This window comes from Pyrus communis, chromosome 10 (genome assembly GCF_041283825.1).
Source record: "Pyrus communis isolate YQ-2024b chromosome 10, ASM4128382v1, whole genome shotgun sequence".
Lineage (NCBI taxonomy): Eukaryota > Viridiplantae > Streptophyta > Magnoliopsida > Rosales > Rosaceae > Pyrus > Pyrus communis.
This window is the reverse complement of record NC_142574.1, coordinates 21,810,956-21,837,362: the sequence shown is the minus strand read 5'-3', so window position 1 is coordinate 21,837,362 and position 26,407 is coordinate 21,810,956. Positions and strand designations below refer to the sequence as shown.

Genomic DNA, 26,407 nt, shown 5'->3' with positions numbered 1-26,407 from the left:
ACAAATAAAAATATATTATAAAAAGTTTAGCCATAAATATAAATATGCAAAATGTAACGTTTCTAACACTAAATAAATGACGTTTATTAAAACCCAAAGACCTTGATCAAAAATTAAAAATGAATAACGTGTTAATCAATGGAGTATAAAAAATAAGGATGAGAACCTAATTTCTCACTTCTTATTCAATTGGCGAGTGTTGGTTATAATCTCATATATTTGGCGATTGGTGTTGGTATCCTACCTTTATGGTCTATCATATTTGTATTTAAAACAATAAAATAATTAAGATTGTTTTAGTTTGAAAATGGGAAACTGTTTGCATTTCTCATGCTTGATAAGGCCATGTTTGCTTTGGAAAATTATTGCTGCATTTTCCTTATTCGGTAAGAGGCCATGCTTGGGATTTGGAAATGATTTTTAGGCCCATGCTAAAAAGGAAAAAAACGAAGCCCGTCATGGTGGATAATCATTTTTTTTTGGGTTTTTATCACAAATGATTCTTGAAATTGACCATCATCATCAAGATAGTCTCTTAAATTAAAAATCAATCGATGTAGTCCCTGAAAATAGGTGTCGCAAATCTATATGGTCTTTTTGTCACAATTTTGTTAAAAATTATGTTCAGTGCTAATGTGGCACATAAATGGACTTCATAAGATTTACAGGTTTTTATCACAAATGGTCCCTCAAATTAACCCACACCATCAAGATTTCCCTGAAATTGACCCACACCATTAATATGGTCCCTGAAATTGAAAATCAATCAATGTAATCCTTGAAAATAGGTGTCGCAAATCAATATGATTCTTCCGCCACAATTATGTAAAAAATAAAAAGTAAAAAATAAAAATTTGTTATGTGCCGATGTGGTAATAATTAATTAAAAAATTTGTCTAAATACCTTTTTGCACAGTGGAATTTTTTTTTTCTTATAGTAGGGCCTACTCCAAAGAGAGATCCTTCAAACGCACAAGGCTTAACCAAGGCCCAAGAAGGGGTGTGAAAATAGTTTTCAACCAACAATAGACACACCTCAGTTATAACCTCATTATCTCAAGGCAGACCTCGTCGTTCTTTGCATCACCAAACCACCAGAGAAGTGCCGAACAAGCTCTCCAAGATTAAGGTTGTGAGGATATTGATCGTCCAAATGTTAACGATGATGTATTGATTCAAGTTCAATTCGGTGAAGGGTGTCAAAGTGCGTAAAGATGGGTGTATTAAGATTCTTTTTAGAGAATAGAAAGCGGATGAGGTAAATAAATGTGGGATGGGATCAGAGGTGATTGCAGGACTGGGTTTTTGGCAGACAATAATTTTTTTTTTAAATTTAATTAGACTTGTGTGACCCATTATGTGTCACATCAGCACATAACAAAATTTTTGATAAAATTGTGACGGAATGACTACATTGATTTGAGACACTTACTTGCAGGACTACATTGATCAATTTCAATTTCAAGGACCATTTTGATGTCGTGAGTCAATTTCAATGACCATTTGTGAGAAAAAATGACTTCTGGGCCCATTTATGTGACACATCAGCACTTAACATAATTTTTAACAGAATTGTGACAGAATGACCATATTGATTTGCGACACCTATTTCAAGGACTAAATTGATAAATTTTCAATTTCAAGGACCATCTTCATGGTGATGGTCAATTTCAGGGACCATTTGTGATAAAAACCCTTTTTTTTTTGGTCAAATGTTTACTTTATTTATAACACAACAGATTACATAAGAAAATGTCCAAATACAATAAGCACACAAACAAAAAGATTAGTAACCCAACAGTCCAAAACATAGTTTTGAGCCCTAAACAAAAAAAACCCCAAAGCAAACCCTAGTAGCATCCTACCTCCGCCGCCAACCTGCTTGTCACACCAAAGCAAACCCTAGTAGCATCCTAGCTCTGCCGCCAACCCGTTTGTCGAATGAACATCCCCTGCACCCATTTGAAATCAAAATAATTAGAGCTCCAAAGAGGATGAAGAATGAGCCACAGCAAGACCCCAAAACAGAGCCCCAAACTCTTCCACATAGCACTAGCCGCCACAAATAAAAAAAAGTCAGCAGGAAAAAATCCACTAACAATAGTGCCAACAAAGGCAAACCAAAGGAAGGAGGTGGTGTGAACAACCAAGCTAAAGCTCTACTCACCTTTTGGGAGAAGCGCAATAAATTGCGTTGAAAAAAAGTGGGAGTTGATATGGATTATGGAGTCAAAGAAGGATGAAGCTGATCCGGATTGGGGAAAGTGGGGGGAAAGAGGGGGAAAGGGTGGAAAGAAATAAGGGGAAAATGTGGATAAGGTGGAAAAGGTTGAAGGAAGACGAAAGGAAACAAAGGGGAAAAATGGAAGGAAGGAAGAAACAGGAAAAGTTGGAAAATGGACTGAAGTTAAAGAAAGCAGATGCACAGGGGGTTAAGTGGCAAACAAGCCATTGGGCAAAGGAAAACGGAAGATGAAGGAGAAGGAGAAGGAAAGAAAAGGAAAAAAGAGAAAGGAAAAGAGAAGGACTGCCACCGACCCTGGCCATAGCTAGTGTTAGTGGCTGCGGTAAGAACAAGGCGGAGGACACACTCACACATTGGTGAGAAAATCTCTCACAAGGAAAGGAGATTTTTTCAATCTTTCCAGACGTAGATGTTTTCTTGTTTTAGGGTTTGGTTGCAGAAAGAAAGAGAGGGTGGAGAATCATTTCTTTCACCATGAGAAACCAACGTAAATTAATTAATTTTTTTAATGATCAAACTACTCTAATTGATATTGAAATGTCCATCATATCCCAAAAAGTGATATTATTTCCAAAGCTCTAGGAAAAGATCGAAGAAATTATTCACATGAATTCATCGAACATAGTTTATAAGGATAGGGTTTCTTCTACACACCAAAAGTTCCTATAAGTTTAGGGATGGAGTTTCTTCTAGACACCAAAAGTTTTTCAATCTAAACTTGATTCCATATTGACTTGCTATAAGAGCATCTAAAAGAGGGGGATGTATATGGGGCTGCAAAAATGGTGAATATACCAATATAGCTCATTTTAGAGCCTGAGGAATCTTTGGGACTATAAAAAAGAATCTCTCACTATGGAGGTTGTATACCTTCCGAGTTATGAGAAATGCTAAGTGACTCTCTATGGTCTCTATGACACTTCATGTTTTTGGCACAATGCTTTATAAGCTAGCATGAGAATTGACAATGTTAGATTTCATCACTTATCAACCGTTTAATTAGGTTCTTTTATCTCAAATCTCATATGTTAGTTTATTTCGCTATTGATGCAAGAAATATGAAAGTAAAAAGAGGGAAAAAATGATTGTTGCTATAACAAGTTTGGCAAAAGAAACAAGAATTGAGAAGCTTGTGAACGATACGAATTTTTGAAGAAAAACAAGTGATCAATATGTATAGCAGTATAGGCAAATAGGCTCACCTTTTTTTACTTTTCACACACTCTTCTCAATTTCTGATCGTTGGATCAAATGAATTGAAAAATATCAAAAGACAGAAATTAACAAAGGGTATGTAGGAAGTAAAAAGTTACAATATATCAACAATATTTATATTAATTATAAAAAGGTTAATCATTTATGTAGTACATAAATGCATTTAAAATAAACAAAAGTTAAAAAATATGTCACTGTAGCTGTCACTCTCTTTCTCATATTTTTGTATTTTTTTTATATGTAAATACGGATTTAGACACTGCATTGCAGTTTATGTTATGCAGAATTTTTATATTCAGCCTATTCATTACATTTTTTGCATTACCATAGTCAAATTAAACAACTCTGATATGTAAAGAGTATATTAAACAAAAATTTAACATAAGATGTGACTAATCAAACATATGTTGAAGATCAACACTAGCCTAATGAGCCCATATTTAATCAAGCCCAATCTATATGTGAAGAAGCTCCTACAAAACTCTAGAATAAGAAGTTGGCTAATAAAATAATATTCTAAAGTAATCTAAAATACTTGAGATAGAAAGAGTTTAGAAGAATGGTGAGTGTGAGTGTTTTAGAGTATCTCGAGCTAGTGAGAGTGTCATAGCTTCTAAAGTGTGTCTTTAAAAGTTGTTGTGTAGTAATATTCTGTGAGTTAATACAAGTAATTTGTTTATTTATTTTATCTATCCAACACTTGTGTTAGAGTTGTATACTCTAATTTTTCTCAACAATATACACTGCAATGAATAGTCTGAATCCACCTAAAGACAGAATCACAAAATAGACATTGCAATGTAGTGTCGGAATCCACAACAAAATTTGCAAATTAACCTTTAACCCTTCTTTGCCATGAACTGATCTTGCCAGTGTCCCAACAATCTCACCTTGATCAGTTCCCCAGCTCTCCAGTTTCCTCTCATCATCTTCCAAATTCGATTTCAATTGTTTTGTGTCTCAATTAATTTTGTTCATGCACTGCTTCCGTAATGGCTTCGACTTCGGAGGAGCCGAACGACGAGTCCAAATTCGGCGAGTCGTCATAGCGAGCTTTACCGACGTTGTTTCTGACCAAGACGTGTCAGCTCGTTAACGATCCCTCAATCGACGACGTCATCTCTTGGGACGGCGACGGATCTAACTTCGTCGTCTATAACCCCCACCGTCTTCTAACTAATGTCAAAAGGAATAATTTTCTTTGTTAAATTGTTTGTTAGGTGGCCATTAATGGATGTCAAGTTCTTGCAGGAGGAAATAAGGAAAGGGCAAGGGAAAAAAGTGAAGCGCGGGAGAGAGAGAGAGAGAGAAGGGTAAATGATACAAATAAAAATAAAAAAATAAAAAAGAGAGAAAGAGAAGGGTATGTAAGTCATTCTCTAACCATTTGTACGGGCCTAAAGTTCATATGGCATTTTTCATTGACATGTGTCTAAGTAATACAATTTCTAATTGATTAAGTTCAAAATAAAAATTGATCATTTATATAACGTAATTAGTAAAGTTTTTATTGATTTTTGACTAAATAATTTAAAAATTGGTTATTGATATATGACTAATTAGTAAAATTTATATTAATTTTTGGCTAAATAACCTAATGAAAATATATTATGTGTTAATAAACGCATAGACAATCAGAATTCAGAATAATTAGAAATTTACAACACTCATGTTAGGCAATTAAACATGCAATTAGTTGAGTATATAATGGGATGTGTTATCCACACACCCTATTTTATTTCTTACACACCTCTTAATAATTTATGTCCATTGATCTTCTTCAATTCATCCAATCAGACGATTAAAAATTAAAAAGATGTGTGAACATCACACCCCTATATAATAACCTTTGGTGAAAGGTTGCTTTCACTTTTCACAATCTAAATGGTTCCATGCCACTTGAAATTATGCAACCGAACTTTAAGGATATCGCTATAAAGAAAACTAAAAAGTAAATTTTTGCTACTCCTGGTTGTTAAAAAATTTGTCCCTTTTACACGAGAAAACCTGAGATTTGTAACCAAACTTAAAGCAGAAAACAAATTTCCTAGCTGAAGTCTGAAACAACTTCTTATTTGATGATTAATTATTTGGAACTTTTTCGGACATTAGGAGGAGGAGAAGTGTTTAGCAATGAGGATGCTGAGAAACTTGCGCTGGTACTCGAAGGGTACGAATGTTGCTGCACCGCCATAGCCGATGAGCTTCCTCCACTGCAGGTTATGTTATGTTCTTGTCCCCCATTTTCAGAAGATCCGTTTCGAAGCATGTTAGCTTTCATGCACTCCTCCCTCTCCTGCCTTATTTCTTTGAGCATTGCCGCTACGTCTTTCATGGTTGGTCTGTCATCTGGGTTTGAGTTTATGCAGAGCAACGCCACACCTAGAGTCTGCAGCATTTCTTCAATTTCGGACTCTGGCCGGGCAAGTAGGCTTTGATCGAGGACTTCAACTCCCCCTCTCTTCTGCCTAACCCAATCTACAATGTGCAACCCGTCTGGTATGGTTGGATCAATCGGTTGTTTCCCTGTTAGTACTTCTAACACAACTACACCGTAGCTGTATACGTCACTTTTCTCTGTTATCTTCATCATGTATCCATATTCTGTAAATCACAGGAAAAGGGTACATTTAGCTAAGAATATTGTTTCTTGCTATGAATGAACATTTTTGTGATGGTTTGAAGTTTATATGCCCTGTGCTTTGATGAAAATATAACTTTTTGCAACTGTGTGACTTTGGCTCATGTTCATTCATTTCATGTTTCACGTTGCCCCATTCCCGTCAACCGAGTCAAGAAAATTGTTAACTTAGCTGATGTGGCACAAGGGCGTTTGATTTTTGGTCTGTCATACAGTTAATGATTTTCTAGACATAGTCAATGCAGTTTATAATCACTTTGTTTATATATAGAAATTGAGAATATGCAAGGAGGTTTCTGATTGTGATGAAATAATGTATGATTTGTACTAACCAGGAGCAATGTAGCCATAAGAACCAGCAACTGTGTTGGAGGATCGAGCAAAATCTCCTTCGTCAACAAGCTTGGCAAGCCCGAAATCAGCAATGCAGGGCTCAAAGTCCGGACCAATGAGGATGTTATTGGCCTTGATGTCCCTGTGAACAATCGGAGGAACGCAATCGTGATGCAAGTAGGCCAAGCCTTGTGCCGCTCCCAGCACAATCCGATATCTCAATTCCCATTCCAAGCAGTTACCACTTCTTTCGTGAAGTAAACCGCCCAAGCTCCCATTCGACATGTACTCATACATTAGCAGTCTCGTGTTTCGATTCCAACAGCAACCCAAGAACCTAACAATGTTCTTGTGGCGAATTGAGCCAAGGGTCTTCACCTCAGCTGAAAAGGAATCGCGAACACCTGCATTGATTCCAAACCTGTCACGTTGATAGTCATATCTAGTAGCGATCTTTGTTGGCCAGAGCTTCTTTACTGCAATGTCCTCGTTCTCCATTTCCGCCCGGTAAACAACTCCTGAACATCCCTTTCCTATTACATTGGTTTCCACCAAACATTTTAGTACTTGATCCACCGAAAAATTTACCTTCTGGAAGGGAGTAAACTGCCAAGGCCACGAGTCCCCTCCCATCTCAGAATCGTTTTCGTCTCCCATCATCTTTCGCGTTCGATACACTGCAACAGCCCCGAAAATTGCTAAGGCAATCAACAATCCAATGGCTAACTTAAGCCTCCATGACCTCCTGAAACGGCCGCTATTTGTCATGCTCATTGTGGTCCCATTGCTGATGAAACATTGGTCATGGCCTCTAGAGCACAACCCTTTGTTTCCTGCCAGGTCCGTTGGTGACAACTGTCGAAAGAGCTTTTCATCGGGGAGATAGCCGGTAAAATTGTTATATGAGATGTTCAAGGAAACAAGATTTGCAAGCCCGGATAACACCAGCAAGTCACCTTCAAGCTTGTTGTGTGAAAGGTCTAGTATGGACAGCTTGTTCAGAGCAGAGATCTGCGGTGGGATTACACCGGATAAGGCATTGAAACTCAGGTTTAGAGCAATGTCAAGAGCTTCAATCTCAAACAAGTCCTCGGGGATTGCGCCACTGAGCTTGTTGCTGCTAAGATCAAGTAGCTGAAGGCTTGAACAATGACCAAGGGAAAAGGGGATCAGTCCAGAGAGGGAGTTCCCGCTGAGGATGAGCCGGTTAAGTGAAGCAAGCTTGCCATAACTCTCGGGAATCTGACCCGAAATTTGATTCACAGAGACATCCAGTACCTCAAGCCGTGTGAGGGAAGAGAAAAGGCTAGGCAATGTACCTCCAAGGGTATTGTTACTTAAGTTCAGCAGCTGCAGTGAACTGCATTTTCCAATTTCATCAGGCAGCGGACCAACAAGATTGTTTTCGGACAGATCAAGGAAGCTAAGGTTGTCTAGAAACCCAATTTCTTTTGGGATCTCTCCACTGATTCTGTTGTTTACAAGGCGGAGACGGATAAGAGAGCTGCAATTTCCAATATCAGAAGGTATGGAACCGGAAAGTTCATTAGAAATCAATAGAAGCTTGGTTAAATTTTGGAGCTGAAATAGGCCAGGAGGTAAGCTACCGGTGAGAGCATTGTGTGAGAGATCAAGAGCCTGAAGGCTCTTACAGCTAGCCAATTCGGATGGAATGCTGCCTTCGAGTTTGTTCTGCCAAGCGAAAAACACTGTCAGCTCTGGCAACATTCCAAACTGAGTTGGGATTAAGCCCGAAATCTGATTAGTGTCGAGCTGAAGTTGCAAGAGTTTTGTAGCATTGGAAAGAACTGATGGGATTGAACCAGAAATGTTATTGTTGCTAAGCATAAGCTCTTGGAGATTCGAGAGGTTCCCGAATGATTGTGGTATGCTTCCAGAGACAGAATTCAAAGAGAGATCTATGGTTATCAAGCTTCTGCAGTTACCAATTTCCTCAGGAATTTTACCATCCAGATTGTTTTGCCACAGTAACATCTTCTCCAATTTCTGAAGCTTACCTAACTCTGATGGTAGCGAACCGGACAGATCATTCTCGTACAAAAACAAGTTCACAAGCTCCGAACAGTTGCCAATCTCCGGCGGAATCTCACCCGAAATCATTGTGGTATAAACAGACAGAGTTTGCAGCATGCGTAGTTTACCTAATGAAGCAGGTAAGGAGCCGGAAACTTTAGTATCAGCAAGGCCAAGCACCAGCAAGTTCTTGCAGTTTCCAAGCTCATCGGGGATTTTTCCTGAAATGTCTTTGTTCCCACCGGCACGAATAACTTCCAAGTTTACTAGTTTGCCAAGCTCGGCAGGAATACTCCCGGAGAGATAGTTGTCAAATACGTGGAGATTCTTCAGGCTGGTGCAATCTCCAAGCTCTTTTGGTATCTGCCCAGTGAGTTGGTTAGAATTTAAAATCAAGTCCTGAAGATTTTGCAGCTTTCCAATGGTTGAAGGAATTTCTCCCACAAGACTGTTTGAGCTAACATCAATGACAGTAAGTGCATTGCAGTATCCGATATCGAGTGAGAGTGTCCCGGTGAGGTTAGCACCAGAAATGATGAGCTTTCGGAGAGAGGCAAGGGAGGAGAGATTGGAAGGAAAGGGAAGGGCTAGCTCAAGGGATTGGATATTGATTTCGGTGACAAAGTTTTGAGGAGAACAGGTTATGTAGGACCAGCTACAAGGGTTGGGGTCTTTAGGGTTCCAGTTGGAGAAATCCGATGAGGACGGCGGGGGCAAGGTAGAGGTTTGAAGCCATGAATGTAGTGTGACAACCTCAATGTTTGTAGCTGAAAGCGGTAGAAGTGTGGATAGCAAAAGGAAGACGAGGAGAGGAGAGAGCAAGTGGTGGTGGTGGTGGTGGTGGTAGCAGCGAGTGGTGAGGGATTGCCTCGGCATTTGGTGGTGGTTGTAGGAGAGGAGAGAGGAGTGCATGCTGCTCGGCATTGGCATTGGCAAAGTTTGCCTCAAAACCCTAACCACAACTCTTGGTTTTGCATTGGGTCTCTCTCTTTTCTTGATTCTTTTCCTAAACTCTACTAGTTGCCTAGTGCAATTAGTCTACATTACTATATAATATATGCATGCATCCTTTGCAGTCAAGCAAGAAAAAGGAAGGGGAGAGAGAGAGAGAGATTAAAGAATTGAGGCAGACCAGCTCCACCACCTTCACCTCGGGGTTCTGTTCTTGGCTACATATTTTAAGTGCAATTGAATTGAATAGGCCTCATAGTTAGATTAGTCATGAGCACCTACACCATGTGTGTTGCATTGTTTTCCTCAAAAACTCAGTGAAATGGGCTGTTCTTAGTTTTGATAAAAGAGCCCTCTTATGAAGGCCATTGTCACATTCATCTTTGATTCTCTCGCTTTTTTACTACAAATTAAAGGATTTGGTTTCAAAATTTTAAATAATGTAGCTGTTGGCTAACTAATAGTCTTTGAGCAAACAGGCAGCAATGGCCAGAATTATTATATAAACACAGGAATTCGTGTGGCACTGGTAACAATATAAGCATCACTTAGGACTACTCTTTTAAGTTTTAAGACAAATTCATCTCTGAATGCAAGGTTTATCAATTAGTAATTTAGTACAATCTCTAATTGATTCTCAAAGTTTGCACTGTGCTCTAATAATCCATAATCTCCGGTTCAAATTTTTTAGGGCATGTTTGGTATTGTACTTGAATCCAAGTTTTTATACTCAAAAAATAATTTTCAAGTTTTAAACCTTAAAAACTTATTTGGTAGGACTATTTTTGAAAACTGAACTTAAAACTAACTCAAAAATATAGTTTATTCTCTAAAAGTATAAAAAGTTAGTTTTTAGAGTTTTTAAACTTAAATTCACTCATTTCTTCTCTCCCTCCTCCCCTCTTAGTCTTACTCCAAATCTATCTCTCTCTTTTCTTCTTTCTCTCTCCTCAATTTTTTTTTTTTACCTTTTTCGTCTCTCTTCCAATTCGTTCTTTTCATTCTCTTGGTTCATTCTCTCACTCCTCTTCCTCTCTATCACGTCCGATCCTTTCTCTTCTTTCTCTTTCCTTCAATCATCCCTTACTTTCTTTCCTCTTCTCTCATCTTTCTCCCTCTCCTGCGATTCCCTCTTTTTAAATCTCTTTGTCTAGTTTAAGTTGTAAGATTTAAAATTTTTAAATCGCAAACCAATCAAGTTTTGAGAAATAATAAAAAATTTCAAATAGGATACCAAACAGGCCCTTATTTTTCGGTGGGTCGCAACTCACAAGTTATAATAGCTAAGGTATTGCTAATACAAGATCATCTATAAACTCTTCATCTAGTGATATAGTTGAGTTTATGATGACCTTATGTAGTGGCTATGTGGTTTTTACAAAGTTGATTACCATCTTTATAATTTACTTAGATTTGAAGACATTTGTCAATTCAATTTATGTTTTTGTAATACATATAGTCCAATATCTTAGTGGATATGGTGTTGGGTTTCTAACCATGCATTCATGAAAGATTCTTAGTCTTAATGATGTTCATCCGGACTTTAAATTATTGTAATAGTTTCGAATTCTCTGCCCTTCCCCTCTTAAACATTTCTGATTTGACTAATATTTTGTAAGGATTATCTATGAGGTGCAACTTGAAAAATAGACGGTTCAGATCGTTAAAGTTCGATGTAGTGTGGACCCCACAACTACTCCCCATTTTTATGAAGAAAAAAAAAATGGGGATCCCTTCCCTTATAGATTTCCTATATTTATGGGGTTTTTTTAACTTTAATCCTTCAAGAATATTGAAATTTAAAATAAACCTGGCGTTAGATTATATATTGATTATAGTTCCTTGATGTGTCCTTAATTTAAAATAATTAATGTGCATTTTATTTAATGTCTCCCATTAAATATTTAAATATATTAATATACAAATTTTAATTTATTTTTTGACCAAAAAAAGTTTTTTTTTAATTTATTAATTTTTTTTTACATTCTTCAAACTTGAAAGACTCAATTAATATACATAAATGTATGTATCGAAATGTATTATATTAAACTAATGTATTTAAATGTTAGTACCAAAATGTATGTACTAAAATATATGCACTAAAATGTATTATATTAAATTAATGTATCTAAATATGTGTACCAAAATGTATGCACCAAAATGTATGTACCGAAATGTATTATATTGAATTAATGTACCTAAATGTTTGTATCAAAATGTATGTACCGAAATATGTGTACCTAAATGTATGCACCAAATTGTATTATAATGAATTTAATGTAGCTAAGTGAAGAAGACAAAGTACATCAAAATATATTGAATAAGACAAAGTACATCGAAATATATTGTATAAAAAATAATTAGTTTATCTAATCTGTAGCCGTTAGATCAAATTTCAATGATCCGGATCCATCGATCTTGGGGCTCCGGTTGCACAGATCTAGAGAGGATCTGTGTTCCAGGAAGAGTACCACTTTTGAGAGTCTTCTTAACATTTATCTATTAATTAATTAAAGAGAGACCAAATTTGCAAACTAAATTATGTGTCATGAGTAGAAAATAAGCATGTTAATCAATATTTAAGTAATAATCTAATTATCAACAATCACATCATTTGGTTTACAAAATTTAATTTAAAATTTTGGTCTTCCTATCATTACCATTAATTAAATAAAGAAATCTCAATTTATTTTTAAAGTTAACAATATTACACCATGTCTCGCTGTCACATCCCGGCACGGGGGGACCACTTCCCAGGCCCGCTTCACCACCGTAGCACGATATTGTCCACTTTGGGCTTACCATTCCCTCACGGTTTTGTTTTTGAGAACTCACGAGCAACTTCCCAGTGGGTCACCTATCATGGGATTGCTCTAGCCCCTTTTTCGCTTAACTTCGGAGTTCCGATGGAACCCGAAGCTAGTGAGTTCCCAAAAGGCCTCGTGCTAGGTAGAGATGAGAATATACATATAAGGATCACTCCCCTGGGCGATATGGGATGTCACAATCCACCCCCCTTAGGGGCCCGACGTCCTCGTCGGCACACCATGACCAAGGTTAGGCTCTGATACCAAATTGTCACATCCAGGCACGGGGGGACCACTTCTCGAGCCCGCTCCACCACCGTAGCACAATATTGTCCGCTTTGGGCTTACCGTTCCCTCACGATTTTGTTTTTGGGAACTCACGAGCAACTTCCCAGTAGGTCACCCATCATGGGATTGCTTTAGCCCCCTTTTCGCTTAAATTCGGAGTTCCGATAGAACCCGAAGTCAGTGAGTTCCCAAAAGGCCTCATGCTAGGTAGAGATGAGAATATACATATAAAGATCACTCCCCTGGACAATGTTGGATGTCACACTCGCAATGTACAATGTCTGGTTCGAAATTAATCCTTTTGTCTAGTCTAATAATGCGAATGATGAATGAAAAATAGGCATCTGTGCGGACTACGAGGTCATAAATTTCACTTATTGATCAGCTAGAGAAGAATGAATATTGCTGGTATTTCCTCGTTATTGTAGTTTCCTAGCCAAAAAAAAAAGGAGAATTCTGAATTCTCAGCGAGAAAACAAGAATAGGGTTTTTTTGGTAGAAGGAGAATAGGGTTTGGACTAGATATACTTTCTTCCATTGAAAATTAGGGCAAATTCATACGCAAGAAGGCTGCCACCATAAGTCCTCCTCCTTCCCGAAGAAATTGTACACAAAATCTTCTTGAAGTTGCCCATCAAATCTTTACTGAAATGCACTGCAGTGTGCAAGTCATGGAATTGTATGACCAAAAGCTCTACTTTCGTTCACAAACGAAAAGATGATGTTGAACTCGTTCTAGTATAGGTTTCTGAACCGTTCAAACCCGACGAGAGAAAACGTACATACTTGCAAATTGCGTTGAGGTAATTGATAGGAGCATATTCATGCGACTTAAATGGCTTGTTCTCGTGCATTTACGTTATGTTTCTTTAGTTATTTTAGTACTTTAAGCTATTTTCGTGTGTTTATAGGTCCAAAGGGCTAAAGGAGCAAAAAGATGCATTTTGGAGACTTTTGGAGCACTTTTGGGCTAAGGATGGATAGCTTATGCTTGGAGCCAAAGTGTTGGACGAAATTGAAGACCTAATTGAAGACCAAAGTGTTGGAACCTTGTTCTCTTTAGTTTTAGGACATTTAAAACCTTTCCTAATCCCAATCATGCCATGCATAACACACATCCATTCTAACACATTGTCATTGCACATGCATTTCCTTCATTAGTTAATTCACATGCTCCATACTTATCATCACCACTCATTACTTATCACATATCATCACCACTTATCACTTATCATTCACCACTTATCATATCATACATTCATTTATCACTTATCATAATCATTCACTTATCACTTAACATATCATACACTTATCACTTATCACTCATAATCACCTACAACATCCACCTACTTCACCTACAACATCCACCTACTCACCTACAACATCCACCTACTTCACCTACAACATCCACCTACTTCACCTACAAATGACATAGCCATATGTTCCCTCCACTACTCCTATAAATACCCTTGCATTCATTCATTCAAATACACATCTCATTTCATACACAACACATTACAAACACATTCTCCCTTCCCTAGCCGTGAGCTTCCCATCTCTCCCCTTATAATCCAAACACCATTTTTCCATTCCCCTTCCACTTCTCAACCACTCCTCTTCCATTCCACACTTCCATCCCCCAAACCAATTATCCCTAGACCTTATGCTACAATAAAGAGGAAGATAAGAGGGCCTAAACGTTCATACAATTCAAGTTTGAGTTGTTGGAATGTTTAGGCGTTTCTTTGATTTCAATGTTTAATTTCAATTCTCTTTGTTTTGTATGAGGAACTAAACCCCCCTTGGCTAGGGGGGGATTCGAAATATATGTTTATGCTTGCATTTTGATTTGATTACTTCTAATTGCGTTTCATAAGTTGTGGATTCAATTTGTTTAACCGTTTGATTGATAACTTATTTATGAATGTTTATTAAGAATGCGCGCTTAATTTTCATGCATGAATATGACGCTAGAATATAAGTGAGTTTCACCTAATAGTTACGAACTTATATTCACAAGTAGTGGAGGTTGCTTATAAACAATCGCGTTAAACAAATTCTTGGCATAAGTTTCATGCAATCATAGTAACGAATGCCTCGTCAACACTTATAGTTTTCATGATGCTTAATGATTCTTGCTTGTATCTCTATTATGCAATTCATGTAGGGAACTTGTGAGGAATGCTTTGGGTTGTCGTATGCAATCATCCAATTCATTAACTTAAGGAAAACTTGACGGTTAATTTAAGCGGACCTAATTAACCCGGGGTGTTGAGAATTCATGGTTTATTGAAATACAATTGGAAATCATTTTATTATGCAAGTGTAACATGTATGGAGATGAACCCCCTTAGCTATTCTATCATCCATTCATTCCATTTCATCAATTTCATATTTACATTCTGTCTAGTTTATTTAACTTGTTTCGTTATTTCACTTTTCGTATAAACTTAAATCCCCCTTTACTTTAATGTCAATTTAGTTAGAAATCATTTTAGTTTGTGTTTTTAAAAGCATTTTGAGTCTTTGGTTTGTCTTAGTGTTTTAAAGTTTAGTTTTACATTCTTTGAGTCTAGTTTAGTGTTTTATATTGTGTTTTTACGTTTTTGAGTCAAATCCAAGTGATTAACAATCCCTCCTAATCCCCGGTCCAGAACGATCCCTACTTATACTTATACTACAATTTGACAAAAAGAGGGTTTAATTTGTGTGCGTATAAATCTCGCATCAGTAATGCTGCATTGGACGAGTTTGCAAAGCTTAAGAATCCGTTAAGATGTTATGTATGGAGACATAATAGATTTGGATCGGGATGCGGATGTGATCGGAACTTGTAACGCATAAGCCTTGTTGCTCCTAATTGTTGAATATTTCAAGAATATATATATATATGATTTAGTGCTGCATTGTGTAGCATGTGTGTGGTGTTGTAGCGCATAACAAGTTACAGTCAACAATCTTTACAAAAGGTTGGGTTTCATTCAACCTTTTGTATATCTTGTTGAATGGTTACAATTTTTAGTTAAAAGACATGATGCTTACTCAAATTGTATGAGTAGAAGTAAAAGATGTAATTAGTCAAATTTATTTTCTGAAAATTCTAAATAGAAGACATGTCTTTTGGGTCAACACTATTAAGAAAGGTTGTATATCTTCAACTAAAATGAAAGGACTCGATGAACGGATGCTTTAATGCCTATAAATACCTAATGTGACATAATGTGTCACACACAATTTCATAAATTTGTTTCTACATTCCTTGCTCTCTTCTTTCTCCATCACATTCATACAATTTCTTTCTAGTTATTTCTAAGGGAATATAATTCGGTTTTGCTAATCGAATCCATATTTTGTTGTATCCTGGAAGTGATTTGCCAAGAACCCTTTAGTAAACTCATTCGAGTGGGACCAAATAAAACTTTAAGGAAATGATTCAAGCCGTACCTCAAAGTCATCATTCGGATTACTCTCTATATTTCTACATTTACTCTAACAATCTTAAAGTGTTATTTTCATCATGGAGAACAAATCTGATAACATGGCTTTGAAGATTATCAAACAAGATGTCTACAAGCTAGACAAATTTGATGGATCAAATTTCACCTGATGGAAGGACAAGATGCGTTTCATGCTTACTGTTCTAAATGTCATATATATTGGACCCGAAATTGGAGCCTATTTGTGAACCAAGTGACAAAGACTCGGACAAAATAGTTGTCGATCGAAAGAAGCATGAAAAAGATGAATTGGTATGTCGAGAACACATCTTGGGCACATTATCTGATCACTTATATGACATGTACGCACACATTCAATCTCCAAAGGAAATTTGGGAAGCACTTGAACACAAGTAAACAACGGAGAAAAGAGGTACCGATAAATTTTTAATGTTCAAATATTATGAACTCACTATGTTTGATAACAAACCCATCCTAGACCAAGTTCATGAATTATTGGTCTTGGTCTCAGAGCTTCGTGAACTTAAAATAGTTATTCCGGATCCTATGATAGTTGGGGCTATTATGGCAAAATTACCCAAAACATGGAATAATTATAGAAAGAAACTTCTACACATGGTGGAAGATATTAGTTTGGAGGATTTGAAAAAGGGTATTCAAATTGAAGAGGAAACTCAAAATCGTGATAAGAATTTTGCAAATCAAGATTCCTCTAAAGTTCATATTGTTGAAGGTAACAAATATAATCTTCAAAGTCAAAATTGACAAAGGGAACTTTAAGAAGACCAATTCCAACAACAATCAAAAGAATGCAAATGGTGTCTGATAAAGGTCATTACATTGTAATTGTAGACACAGAAAAACAAGTGAGGAATATGCCAACAAGACCAATAGCCAAATATGGTGGAAAACTTTGGAATTGATAACCTTGTTGCAATGGTATCGATGAGGCATATTGGCATGATTACCGAATTGAATATGGCAGCAGCAATAAAATCCTCTGATTTGTGGCTCGACTCAAGGGCTACTATACATGTGTGCAATGACAAGGCATAATTCAAGACATATGAAGCATCAACGGACAATCAAGAGGTTTTAATGGGGAATCATAATTCCGCCAAAGTTCTAGGAAAAGGAACCGTTGAACTTGAGTTTACTTCTGGGAAGAAATTGACATTGCTTAATGTACTGCATGTTCCAGAAATTAGAAAGAATCTTGTGTTTGCAAATTTATTATGTAAGAACGATATAAAGACTATTCTTGAGTCTGACAAGTTAATAATGTCGAAAAATGGGATGTTTGTTAGGAAGGGGTATTCTTATGATGGGATGTTCAAACTAAGTATTAATAATAAAGTGAATTCTTTTGCTTATATTGTTGAATCTTCCTCTCATTTATGGCATTTACGTTTAGCACATATAAATTTTAGATCTTTAAAATACATGCGCACATTAGGTTTAATTGCTTGCAATGATGATTATAATCATAATTGTGAAAGATGTATTCAAGCAAAAATGACTAAGAAACCTTTTCCAACTGCTGAAAGAAATACAAATTTATTAGACTTAATATATTCTGACATATGTGAATTCAATGGTATTTTAATAAGAGGAGGAAAAAGATATTTTATCACATTTATAGATGATTGTTCTAAGTTAACTTATGTTTATTTATTGTCTAATAAAGATGAAGCTTTTGAGTGTCTTAAGCACTATGAAGCTGAAGTTGAAAACTAAAAAGAAAGGAAAATTAAATGTCTTCATAGTGCTAGAGGTGGTGAATATTTTTCACATGAATTTGATATATATATTTTTTTTTTTGTGAAGAGCATGGTGTTACACATCAAAGAACTACACTCTATACACCACAACAAAATGATTTGGCAGAAAGAAAAAATAGGACACTCACTTAAATAATTAATTCTATGATGATTAATGCTAATACTCCAAAATATTTATAGGGTGAAGCATTGTTTATTGCATGCCATATACACAATAGAATTACATCTACAAAGACACATGTGTCACCATATGAAATTTGGAAGGGAAGAAAACCAAATTTGTCATATCTGAGAGTATGGGGTTGTGTAGCTTTTTATAAGACACTCGATCCTAAGAGATCCAAGTTGAGTCCAAGAGAAATTAAAAGCATATTTGTAGAATATGCAGAAAATTCAAAGGCATATAGATTGCTTAATTTAGACTCAAATACAGTAGTTGAGCCTAAAGATGTCGAATTTATAAAAAATAAATTTTAGAACGACTACTCAATGCCTGGAAAACAGAATGATCAAACACCTTCCTCTAATCCGGCTACTAGTCATTCTCAAGGTGAAAAAAAAAAACAGTCTGAAACTGCTAATGAACCAAGTAAAAGACAAAGGGTAAGAAAAGAAAATACTCTAGGCTCTGATTTTATTTCGTCTCAATCTATTATATTTTTAGTCGAAGGAAATAGAAAGAAGGTTCTAAAAAAAACACCTATATTGTTGAATGTTGAGGATGATCTTAAAAGTCTAAGCGAAGCATTGACTTCAAAAAATGAAGCCTTTTGGAAAGAAGCTATAGATGATCTAATCAAATATGGGTTTTAGTAGAAGGATCAAAAGCAATAGGTTGTAAGTGGGTGTTTTGAAGAAACTACGATACAGACGGGTCTATTCAGACATTTAAAGCCAGGCTGTTGCCAAGGGTTTTAACCAGAAAAAAGGGAATAGACTATTTCGATACATATGCAACAGTAGTTAGGATCACATCGATTAGAATATTGTTTGCATTGGCTTCGTTATATAATTTGCATGTGCATCAAATGGATGTGAAAACGGCATTTTTAAATGGTGATTTAGATGAAGAAGTCTATATGGAACAACCAGAAGGGTTTGTTCTCCCTGGTAATGAAAAGAAAGTTTGTAAATTAGTCAAGTCGTTATATGGATTGAAGCAAGCACCAAAACAATGGCATGAAAAGTTTGATATTGTCATTTTATCATATGGATTTAGACATAATAGTGCTGATAAATGCATATACTCTAAATTCACAAATGATTATGGTGTTGTTATATGTTTATCTGTCGACAACTTGCTAATTTTTGGTACAAACATGAAAGGTGTATCTGAAACAAAAAAAGTATCTAAACTCAAAATTCAAAATGAAGGACTTGAATGAAGTAGATACTATCTTGGAAATTAAAGTAAATAAGCATAATAGGGGTTACGCTTTGTATTTGTCACATTATATAGAAAAAATTGTTTCTTAAGTTTAAGCATCTACAAATAAAAGAAGCAAATACCCCTTATGCAGGTCTGTTGCACATCTTGAGTATGCTAGTGTAATCGAAAGTTTAATGTATATCTTGCATTGTACCAGGCTAGATATCACATTTGCAGTAAACAAACTTTCTAGATACACTAGTTATCCAGGTATTGCCCATTGGAAAGCAATAAATAGAATTTTTGGTTATCTTAAAAGAACTATTAACCTAAGTTTAACTTACTATGAGTTTCCAGAAGTACTTGAAGGATATTCGGATACAAGTTGGATAATATGTTCTAATGATAATAAGTCTACATAAAGGTGGATTTTTACAATTGCCGGAGGAGCAATTTCTTGGGCTTCAAAGAAACAAACATGTATAGCACATTCAACTATGAAATATGAAATTATAGCATTAGCAGCAGCAAGTAAAGAAGCAGAATGGATTAGAAATTTGTTATTGGAAATAGAGTTATGGCCATAACCAATGCCATCCATTTCTTTATAATGTGATAGTGAGGCTATTTTGTGTAGAGCATACAATAAGATATACAAAGGAAAGTCTAGACATATTAGCTTGAGACGTGAATATGTCAAGCAATTAATAACTGATGGAGTTATTAATATTGTTTATGTTAAATCAAGTAATAACTTGGCGGATTTGTTAACGAAAGCACTTTCAAGAACTTTGGTAGTTAGCACATCTAGTGGAATTGGGCTAAAACCCTTTACTAAAAATTAGCCACCAATAATGGTAACCCAACTTTATCTGGAACATCACTAGTTTAAAAGTTTAATGGGTAATAACAAGTTATTAATAAGCGGTTGTGAAAGCACTGAAAATTAATATATAGCTTATTCCAGAATGATTAGTGCAAGACTGCTACGTTTAGGAAGATGAATTTTATCTCTTAATGAGGTTATTTGTAGTTATGTCTGTAGTAGCAGGGACATGGGAAGAAACCTCACCTATATGAACATAAGAAGTGGTGCCGCTTCTACCAAGAGTTGGGTTTTCTCTTGTAAATGTTCATGAAACCAGGATGAAGCACAAGGCCATAATAGTGCTTAATTAGTTCAGAAATTTCTTTAAGGAAATAAAATATAGTCATGTGTGTAGTGGTTCCGGTTTTAATATAAGAATGGTTGGTTTAAACTTAGGTCACCATCGCATTCGTTATAACTTTGAATTACTTACACTAATTAAAAGTTTAATTTGAAAGACACCATTATTGTAAGCATGATTATATCGGTATGCTTGTGATTAATTAAAAAGAGAGAAGTATTGTAATACCATTTATTATATATTCTTAAAATAGGGAAGGATTGTTGAATATTTCAAGAATATATATATATATATATGAATATGATTTGGTGCTGCATTGTGCAGCATGTGTGTGGTGCTACAGAGCGCAACAAGTTACAGTCGGCAACCTTTACAAAATGTTGGGTTTCATTCAACCTTTTGTATATCTTGTTGAATGGTTACAATTTTTAGTTAAAAGACATGATGCTTACTCAAATAGTATGAGTAGAATTAAAAGTTGTAATTAGTCAAATTTATTTTCTGAAAATTCTAAATAGAAGACATGTCTTTTGGGTCAACACTATTAAGAATGATTGTATATCTTCAACTAAAATGAAAGGACTCAATGAACGGATGCTTTAATGCCTATAAATACCTATTGTGGCATAATGTTTCACACACAATTTCAGAAATTTGTTTCTACATTCCTTGCTCTCTTCTTTCTCCATCACATGCATACAATTTCTTTATAGTTATTTCTAAGGGAATATAATTCGGTTTTGCTAATCGAATCCATATTTTGTTGTATCCTGGAAGTGATTTGCCAAGAACCCTTTAGCAAACTCATTCGAGTGAGGGCAAATAACAATTTAAGGAAACTATTTAAGTCGTACCTCAAAGTCATCATTCGGATTATTCTCTATATTTCTACATTTAGTCTAACACTAATAATGTTGACTTCACATGCTTCACCATGGTTATTTGGAACCCTTATATAAGAAAGATTATGGTTTTGCCTAACCCCTAGTGTTACCTCAATTAGGGATCCTCGTGATCATGAAGTAAATAATGCCTTTGCTTATGATGTGTACCAATGACTACAAGATGTTTAGAGGTGTGAGTTATATTCCGAGGCACATAAGATCATGTCGAGTTGAAATTTGTTCATTATCCAGGCCTTTGGAAGAGTCTTAGTGGGATGATGTTCATCCAAGCTTTGGATTATTTTCTTCTTTTTATAGTTCGATTTTTGTCAATAATGCTTGCATTGGGTTCAGTTCTGCTAGAATGGAAATTGCTTCATCCTGTCATTTGATGTGTCTAGTGAACTATTTGGCAAGATCAATGGTATCCGAAGATTTGAGAAAAAATGTTTTTTCTGCAATACTCCTCCAAGTACTTACTCTTATTGAAGTTCAAAAGGATGTAGAGGAATACAATTCTTCACTTCATATATGGGTGAAGAAAGATTATGGTGTGGCATTGTCGTGGGCCAAATTATTTACTCTACCACTTTGACCACTTGAACGTGTACTCAAGCCAGTTGGTTTAGAAAAGAGTGGTGAATTAGTGCTTCGTATAGATGGTAAATGTACAAGGACCAGTTCAAATGGTCAATTGGTTGTTTGGTAATATTGGTCAAAACTCGAAGTTCTACGGCTAGCATGTGTGGATGAAAAATATGGTGACAAAAGTTAATGATTTTAAATTGTTTACTGTGTGCATAGAAAATCTATACATAAAGCCGGCAGGGCTTTTGAACAGTGGTTTTGGGTCACAGGCTTCATCAAAACAAATTAGGCAGAAATGTCCTTCAAACAAAAACCTTCAAAAACAGCTCAAAATAGTGTATCAACTGTGGCAGTGGTATTTTCGTCATATAAACAATGTTTTAATTTTAATATTTACTATTTATTGTACAATAATAAATAGTGTGTTTAATATTTAACTTTTTTATGTGCAATGTTTTTTTTATTATTAGTACCTTACAATGGATTAGTAATAATGTGATTCAATCAATTATTTATTAAATATTATTTTCTCTATTTTTAATGTAACTTCATTAGAATGTAGATTGAAATTGAAAGACTGATTTTATTATGTGGATTCAGCTGCTTTGATTAATTTATGGGGGGTTTCTTCTATTATGGTCTAATATTATTCATTTAAAACGTGTAAGTCGCGTAGAGCACGTAGTGATTCAAAAAATATCTCATGCACACGTGTGAGCGCATGCATGGTATTGATATGCTTTGAAAAAAATTGTTTCTGCTGTGTTGTGAAAATAAGCAGCTATGAAATAAAGCAGCAGAGTGTTTGGTAAACTTTTCTGTAAAAGTGCTTTTGGAAAAAAAAAAAAAAAAAAGTAGTATTATAGTGTTTGGTAAAATTTTATATAAAACAGCTGTGACTGTTTAAAATAACCAAAAATAGTATAATACTATATTATTATTATGATATTTTATTTAATATTACTATTTTTATGTGAGGATTTTATGTGGCCATGGGGCCCACACCCCATTTCCCTTCTCCCCATCTCTTCATTTCCCTCTACACTCCCGAACTCTCTCAAAAACTCTCAGCTCTCTCTCTCTCTGTACTCTCTGCTCCACCAAGATAACTCCATACACAAACCTTCGATCTCAAACCATCTCCCCACTAGATTATCATCATCTCCACCCCTACGAATTTAACCCCAAGTTTGGGTTACGGGAATCATGTTTTGGGTGATGGGGATAAGAAAATATGAGAACTCAAATCCATGAGCTCTTTGGCAAGAATCGGGACAAAATCAGTTAGCCGCCCACTCCCTCTCTCATCCTTCTCTGTTTGTCTCTCTCTCTCCCATCTAGAATTCTAGAGTTATCCTTTTTTCCTAATTTTTTTTTTTCATCTGATTTTCTCCACTCTGAGGACCACATCGTCCAGAAGTTCCTTCTCATCTACCTCAAGATCAACTTTCTGATTCTCATCTACCTCAAGATCAACTTTCTGATTCTCATCTACCTCAAGATCATTGACAAGATTGACTTTCCGAGTGAAATCCATATCAATATTCCCTGTTTTAGGTGTAGTTTGACCTATGGATTTGAATGGTGGCGTTGCATGTAAAGATCAAGTACTCAAAAATGAAGAAAGCCAACCCTTCCCTTTCGGTGAAAAACTCTTCGACGAGTTGACCAGAGGCTCGACAAAATTTGGGTGCTTCAAACTCAATTCAACCTTCATTTAATCTCAAGTACAACTTATGTATCCTGCATATTGAATTTTGGCATGAAATTTTTAGGATTTATGCCCTCTCTGTGTTCATGCCTAGAAATCCGTTGACCTTCATGGTCATTTTTCCGGCGTACTCGAGACTGAATCTACACCAATCGCCAAATCTCAACTCTGGGTAACTCTCTTGACTTTATCTGTGAAGTTTGAGGTTAAATTTGAAGGACTATGGCTAATGCATGCTCTGTATTTTCTGCCCAGAAGCCAACGAAGCATCACCGGTGCCATCACAACTAATCAAAGACCAATTCATTCCTAATCGACGACTGGGTAAATCTTTGAACCTTTGTTTGAAGTTTTAATTGGGATTATCAAGGTCGGGGCATGTCATCTTTCATCTATTCCAACTTTTTTTTTTTTTTTGCAAGCAAGAATATTTTTCTCACTTGGATTATGGATTGGTTCTTGCTCGGATTCTGGGTTAATTCATTCCCACCCGGATTCTGGGATTCGATCCAATCGGCAAATTTTCAAAAATGGTTTCTCAAAAATATTGAATCATGTTCTTATTTGTGTATTTGGAGGATCTGGAAGGAGAATAGGGATGAATGTTGGTGCAATGGTGGTATTTGGTGTTGAACGGGAGTGGGCGAGACGGCTACGATCCTACTCTGATGTGAGGGAAAGGGTGAACGAGTATGAGAGATTCCAGTTTGAGTATTAAGGACATGGTCTGTCATTTTGTAAAAATGACAAGGGTGTTGTTGGACTTTAGAAAGTTTCATTAAAGATGCACTGTAGCTCCTCGTGCTTTGAAAAAAAGCCAATTTTCCAAAGCAACATTTAGCTACTTCGGCTTTTCTGATTATTTCATCTATCAATCACCACAGCTTCCAAAATAATCTCCTTTTTTTTTAGTTTACCAAACACCTTATGAATAGTTTCAACAGAAATGGAAAAGTTGATGAATCAATAGACCTATACCACAAAGGTTAATGATTTTCAAATTAGTGTATGTCACTCCCTCCTACTTTTCAAAAATTGATGTGGCACTTTCATAAATGAGTACTTTTTTTATGGCTTCTCTTCGAAAAACATAAAATCTTAATGGAAAATGCTAACTGGTTAGTGATGATTAAGTTGAAAATATCATCATAATCTATTTCTTTGGTACATCATGTTATATCAATTTACTTTTGCTACGTTTAAATCTGCAAATAAAATAAATAAACAAATTCAAAGGAGTAATAGGAATTCCCTACATAGATCTTTCTGCCATTTTGGGAAATATCTTGGCCTTAACCTCTTTGTCTGGGACTGGTGATACTTGTACCTTCTTTCCAATTTATTTAGACTAAACATGTGTTTCTTTGCAAAATTTGATTCAAATGCTTCAATCAATTGTCAACTCAACATTTTTCTATTTATTTTATATATATCCACTTAATCTAGCTAACAACTAATTTCCTACAATATATGAATTTTAAATTTGTGGCTTATTAAAAATAATTATTTAACTAATCCTTACTATCACTAAAAAAAAAACAAGAGAACTTTTTGTTTCTGTTATTATATTTAGTTAGTCTATTTCTCCATTACATCATTAATCCTTTCATAACAAAACTTCATTGATTTGTCAAAATTTTACATATAGTTGTAAAAAAAATGTATTTAACATTTATGATACATTTGAAAATAAACATACCGACTTTTGGTACATTTAGATTCTAAATGTACCAAGAAACAAATTCTACCAAACATCGAAATATATCATAGGCTTTTTAACCAAAATGGTCCATGAGATTTGCATAACTCTTCACTTTGATCCCTAAGATTTGAAATCAATAGAAGTTGTCCTTGAGATTATCCACCATTAATCATTTTGTTCTTTCTATGACACGCCCCGATCCCGATGTCCTCGAGACATCGGGATGGTTATGTGCTGGCCGACACCCAAAGGGTGACGAAAGCCATTTAATTTATGCAAATGCTGAGAACATGTGAAACTGATAGGAACATATTTTATACGACTTTATTAGCCTATTTCCTTGTATTTACTTAGTTAGTTTCTATTTATTATAGTGATATAAGCTATTTTCATGTGTTTGTAGGTCCAAAGGGCTAATGTAGCAAGAAAGTGCAATTTGGAGCATTTTAGAGCAGTTTTGGGCTTGGAATGGATAACACATGCATGGAGCAAGGTGGATGGACGAAATTGAAGTTCAAGAAGGGCTAGGAATATGCTAAAGAGCTGAAGAAATTAATTCAAGACTTGGAAGACAAGGAATCAGCAAGAAAAAAGGAAACAAGAGCCAAACTACCTTATTTTGACTTAGTCAATCCTAATCCTTCACTACTTAATTTCCAGCTGTTAAGGGGGTCCTAATTAATTTAGGACACTTAAATATATGTTCTAGAAGCCCTAATCCCAGTCCTAAAGGGATGCCGCATCAAATCTGCAAGCAATTCTTCCTTGCTGTGCAAGGAAGTCACATTTCCCTTTCTTTCTTGGCTTACCGCATATCCCTTTCCCTTTTCCTCTTGGGATTCTGATTTGTTACCCTTTTCTTGGAGGATTTGGAGTCTTAAACCTTTTCCAATTTAATTCCCAGTTGTGCCCCTTCCTTCCCATATAAATAAATAGTTTGCCGCAAATCCCTAAAAACCATTCATTCAACCATTCATCCATCCATCACCTTAATACACCATAACCCAATTTCAGCCACAATCACCCTTGTGCCACAACTTTTCAAGGAGAAAAGAGAGAGGATAGCTTGGAGCCATGCTTGCCATTCAAGTTTGGATTGTTGGAGGGTTTCTAAGTGTATTCAATCTATTGTTTTCAATGTTTAATTTAAGTTTTCTTTGTTTAATTGCGAACATGAGGAGCTAAACTCGTTTTAGCTAGAGGAGAATTCAAAGCCATGAACATATTTCCA

The 26,407-nt window shown here is 35.7% G+C and overlaps 1 protein-coding gene across 1 annotated transcript; it reads right to left on the bottom strand.

Moving 5' to 3' along the window:
• Window positions 1-5,397: 5,397 nt before the first annotated feature.
• On the bottom strand, window positions 5,398-9,528 carry LOC137727625 (uncharacterized). Its single transcript, XM_068466449.2, has 2 exons — window positions 6,434-9,528; window positions 5,398-6,064 (listed from the first exon to the last, which is right to left on the bottom strand). The coding sequence occupies exons 1-2, from the start codon at window positions 9,396-9,398 to the stop codon at window positions 5,547-5,549; spliced, it is 3,483 nt and encodes a 1,160-aa protein (XP_068322550.2). The 5' UTR covers window positions 9,399-9,528; the 3' UTR covers window positions 5,398-5,546.
• Window positions 9,529-26,407: the final 16,879 nt, after the last annotated feature.